Consider the following 4,882-nt stretch of genomic DNA (forward strand, 5'->3'; position numbering starts at 1 on the left):
CTGCACCCGTGGAGCCCCACGGGGGAGCAGATGCCCCCCCAGAGCCCCTGGGAGGGACCCAGGTGGGAGGAAGATCGTGGAGGACTGTCTCCCGTGGGAGGGAGCCCCCGGCGGAGCAGGGGAGGAGTGTGAGGAGTCCTCCCCCTGAGGAGGAAGGAGCGGCAGAGACAACGGGTGATGGAGTGACCCCAAGCCCCATCCCTGCCCCTGCGCCGGGGGGGGAGCAGGGAGAGAAATGGGGAGCAAAGCTGAGCCCGGGCAGGAGGGCTGGGGGAAGGGCTTGGAAGCTGTGGTTGTATTTCTCACTGTCCTGCTCTGCCGGATCGGTACCTCGGGGGTGGGGGGTTCAAATTCCATTGCTGTTCTTTCTTCCTCCCCGATGGAGTCTCTCTGGTGCCCCAGACCATAACGGGGGACTCACTCCCCCGAAATTTTCTGTATCCCCCTCATCCTTTGGATTTGTTTTTCCTCCCCATCCCTCTTGGGGAAGGGGTGATGGAGCACCTGGGTAAACCCCTGGGGGTGTGAGGAGGAGGAGAAGGGAAGGGAGGGAGCCGAGCAGGCAGAGCCATGCAGGAGGTGGCTGCTCTTCATGGGCCTTAAGAGCCCCCAGCTGAGCCCCTTTGGCCCCCCACAGGCGCTGGGACAGAGGAGCAGAAGGAGGAGCAGTGCCAGCCCAGGGAAGAGCAGAGGGGGATGCTGCAAGGGCCCCAAGAGGAGCCCCAGAGCCCCACTATGGCTGTGGAGCACGATGGCCAACAGCAGCCCCGTGATACCCAAGGGAGCCGCGGAACAAAAACATCCCAACAACACTCTTTCATTGCGACGTATGCTGATGACTCTCTAGAAGAGGCAATCCAACCATGGAATAGCTCAAGAGAGAAAGAGGAGTTCAAGTGTGAGGACTGTGGGAAGATCTTCACCTGGGAGAGCAAACTGAGTCGTCACCTATGGACCCACATGGGAGAGAAGCCCTACAAGTGTCAGGATTGCAGGAGGGATTTCATGGAGCGTGGGACCCTCTTGTGTCAGCAGAGGACACACAGCAGCGAGAAGTCTTTTGTCTGCAACACTTGCGGGAGATGTTTCACCTGGCTCTCAAACCTCATTTCCCACCAATACATCCACATGGAAGAGAGACCGTACTTCTGCTTGCCCTGTGGGATGACCTTCCGGCAGAGTGACCAACTCACAAAACATCAGGAAACTTTCCTTCATGGTGAGACCTCGGGAGGGTTTGTATAACCCTCTTCTGTATCGCGCTCAGTAACAAAATGGAGAGGAGGGAGTTTGGTGGCTGGGGTTGACCAGATTTTGGTCCGGACCTGGCTGGGCATCCATGTCCCCATGGGCGGGGTGAGTGATGGCTCCTCCTGACTCCTCCTGGTAAATTACTTTTCCCCCCACTCATGGGTTTTCTCACCTTTCCCCCTCCCGGGTTCACCCGCAGAGGGTGGGAGCAGCCAAGAGCCCAACCCTGCCCCATCCCGACCTGCCCCAGCTCCATCCCCGGCCGTCCTGGGGGGTGGGGAGAGTTGTGGAGGGGGGTGTGTTAAAATTGAGGACCAGTGGTGGGAGATGGTCCAGGATGAAGAAGGATGAGGGAAGGAAGAGGACAAAAGGAGGAGGAGGAGGTACATGCGTGAAAGAGTTGTAATGATGGATGAGGGGAGGGGATGAAAGATGAGTCAATTTTGAGCCAGCTCTTGCCAAGGCTGAGGGAAATGGGCGCCTTGCCCCTGGGACAAGGTATTTAAAAAGAAAGAGGTGAAAAAAGGACGAGGAGGAGGGCGGGGGGGGAAATACCTCTGCAAACAGCAAGGTGTTTAAGAGGAAGGACGGCAGGAGGCGGGAGGTGCTCTGAGCAGAGACTGCCCTGCACCCGTGGAGCCCCACGGGGGAGCAGATGCCCCCCCAGAGTCCTTGGGAGGGACCCAGGTGGGAGGAAGATCGTGGAGGACTGTCTCCCGTGGGAGAGAGCCCCCGGCGGAGCAGGGGAGGAGTGTGAGGAGTCCTCCCCCTGAGGAGGAAGGGGCGAGGGAGGATCTGGGTGGGGCTCAAAGCCCAAGACTGTTCTAAGGGCAAGGCCCTGGGGGTGTGAGGAGGAGGAGAAGGGAAGGGAGGGAGCCGAGCAGGCAGAGCCATGCAGTTGGTGGGTGCTCTTCATGTGCCTTAAGAGCCCCCAGCTGACCCCCTTTGGCCCCCCACAGGCGCTGGGACAGAGGAGCAGAAGGAGGAGCAGTGCCAGCCCAGGGAAGAGCAGAGGGGGATGCTGCAAGGGCCCCAAGAGGAGCCCCAGAGCCCCACGGTGGCCGTGGAGCACGATGGCCAACAGCAGCCCCGTGATACGCAAGGCAGCCAAAGACCAAGAAGACTCCGAAAACGCTCATTCAAAGCGATGTATGCTCAAACCAATCATGTCACAACGCAACCACAGAGTACCTCCAGAGAGAAGGAGGAATTCAAGTGTGATGACTGTGGGAAGGTCTTTGCCAGGAGGAGACAACTGACTCGACACCGACACATCCACACAGGAGAGAAGCCCTACAAGTGCCAGGATTGCGGGAAGAGCTTCAGGCTGAGCTGGTTCCTCATGTGTCACCAGAGGACACACACCAAGGAGAAGCCGTATCTCTGCACCACCTGTGGGAAGAGCTTCTCATGGCGCTCGAATCTCAACGCCCACCGGCGCATTCACACGGGAGAGAGACCGTACGTCTGCTCGCACTGCAAGATGAATTTCCAGCAGAGTTATGACCTGAAGAGGCATCAGTGTTCCATCCATCCTGGTGAGTCCTCGGGGGGGATTAAACCCATATCACCTGCTCAGTTAAAAAGGGAGAGGAGGGGGTTTGGGGGCTGATTGGGCCAGATTTCGGTGAGGACCTGGCTGGGCATCCATGTCCCCATGGGCGGGGTGAGTGATGGCTCCTCCTGACTCCTCCTGGTAAATTACTTTTCCCTCCACTCATGGGTTTTCTCACCTTTTCCCCTCCCGGGTTCACCCACAGAGGGTGGGAGCAGCCAAGAGCCCAACCCTGCCCCATCCCGACCTGCCCCTTCTCCATTCCGAGCAGTCCCCATGTGGTGGGGGTAGTTTTGGGCATGTGAAATTGGGAATGAAGGGTGGGTGCTGGTCCAGGGTGAAGCAGGAGGAAGGATGGTGGAGGGATAGAGGAGGAGGAAGAGGAAGGATGGGGTACCCAGACAACACTTAAATGCTCTTTCGAAGGGACGTCTGCTGAAGCTCCTCAAGAAGGTGCAACCCAACCACAGAGTAGCTCCAGAGGGCCGGAGTACAAATGTGGGTGTTGTGGGAAGGTCTTCACCTGCAGGAGCAGCCTGAATCGCCACCAACGGTCCCAGACGCAAGATAAGTTGTTCAAGTGCCAGGATTGTGGGAAGAGCTACAGGCAAATTGGGCACCTCCACCGTCACCAGATTACACACATCGAAGCGAAACCCTTTCCCTGCACCACGTGTGGGAAACGCTTCTCCTATAGATCCAACCTCACTGTCCACCACCGCATCCACACTGGAGAGAGACCCTACGCCTGCTCCGTCTGCGGGAAGAAATTCCAGCGGCGTTCTCAAGTCCGAAAGCATCAAACTGCCCTTCACAATGGTGAGTCCTCGGCGGGGCCTTAACCCCGTATCACATGGTGCTCATCCCTAACATGGGGAGGAGGGGGGGTTATGGCTGGGGGTTGGCCACGTTTTTGTCAGGATGTGCCTGGGCATCCATCTTCCCATGGGCAGGGGTGAGTGGTGGCTTCCTCCAGTCTCCTCCTGACAAAATATTTTTACCTGCACCCACGAGTTTTCTCCCTTTTTCTCATTTTTACCCCTTCCGGGGTTCACCAGGACAAGAGTGCAACAATGCCCCGTTCTGCCCTGACCCATCTCCATACATAACCCACCTGGGGAGTAGGGGCGGTGAAAGTAGGGACCGATCGTGGCAATGTTCTGGGATGGAGGAAGAGTAAGGATGGAGGAGGGGGAAAGATGGAAGAGAAGCACGAGCATGAAGGGACGGACACACACACACACACACACACACACACACACAAACACACAGAGTCCCTGTGTCTTTACACCATCACGAAGGTTAGAATGGCTCCAGCAGCTGGCAGCACCATACTGTGGGGTACTGCTCTGGGTGGGAGGTGCTGGAGTAGGTGGCTGCTCTTCATGTGCCTTAAGAGCCCCCAGCTGAGCCCCTTTGCCCCCCCTACAGGCGCTGGGACAGAGGAGAAGAAGGAGGAGCAGTGCCAGCCCAGGGAAGAGCAGAGGGGGATGCTGCAAGGGCCCCAAGAGGAGCCCCAGAGCCCCACGGTGGCCGTGGAGCACGATGGCCAACAGCAGCCCCGTGATACGCAAGGGAGCCGCGGAACGAGGGGACCCAGAAAACGCTCTTCCAAAGGGACGTGTGGTGAAGACCCGACCCGACCACGTAGTAGATCCAGAACGAAGGAGCACAAGTGTGAGCAGTGTGCGAAAGTCTTTCGCTGGAAGAGCAACCTGACCCGTCACCTATGGACCCACAAAGGAGAGAAGCCCTACAAGTGCCAGGATTGTGGGAAGAGCTTCAGGGATAGCTGGTACCTCTTCAGTCACCAGAGGACACACACCAAGGAGAAGCCCTTTGTCTGCACCACGTGTGGGAAACGCTTTTCCTTTAGATGTAACCTCATTGTCCATGAAAACATCCACAGAAGGGAAAAACCGTACGCCTGCTCCCACTGCGGGAAGACATTCAGGGATGGATATCACCTCAGGAGGCATCAGGAATCCATCCACAGTGGTGAGTCCTTGGAGAGGTGTAACCTTGTATCCCATCGAGCTCATCCATAAAATGCAGTGGGTGGGGTTTGGGGCAGTT

At 57.7% G+C, this 4,882-nt stretch overlaps 1 protein-coding gene across 1 annotated transcript in view; it reads left to right on the forward strand.

Annotated features, from left to right (window-relative positions):
* The first annotated feature begins 2,217 nt into the window (after window positions 1-2,217).
* The window catches only part of LOC113490560 (zinc finger protein 135-like), an 8,456-nt gene continuing 5,791 nt past the window's right edge, over window positions 2,218-4,882 (forward strand). The window contains exons 1-3 of the mRNA XM_026867080.1: window positions 2,218-2,400; window positions 3,233-3,625; window positions 4,238-4,804. Of these exons, the coding sequence (XP_026722881.1) occupies window positions 2,325-2,400; window positions 3,233-3,625; window positions 4,238-4,804 (1,036 nt within the window). The 5' untranslated portion in view covers window positions 2,218-2,324. The remainder of the gene's footprint in view (window positions 2,401-3,232; window positions 3,626-4,237; window positions 4,805-4,882) is intronic.

Source organism: Athene cunicularia, unplaced genomic scaffold, assembly GCF_003259725.1.
Source record: "Athene cunicularia isolate RWA unplaced genomic scaffold, athCun1 SCF_137, whole genome shotgun sequence".
NCBI lineage: Eukaryota > Metazoa > Chordata > Aves > Strigiformes > Strigidae > Athene > Athene cunicularia.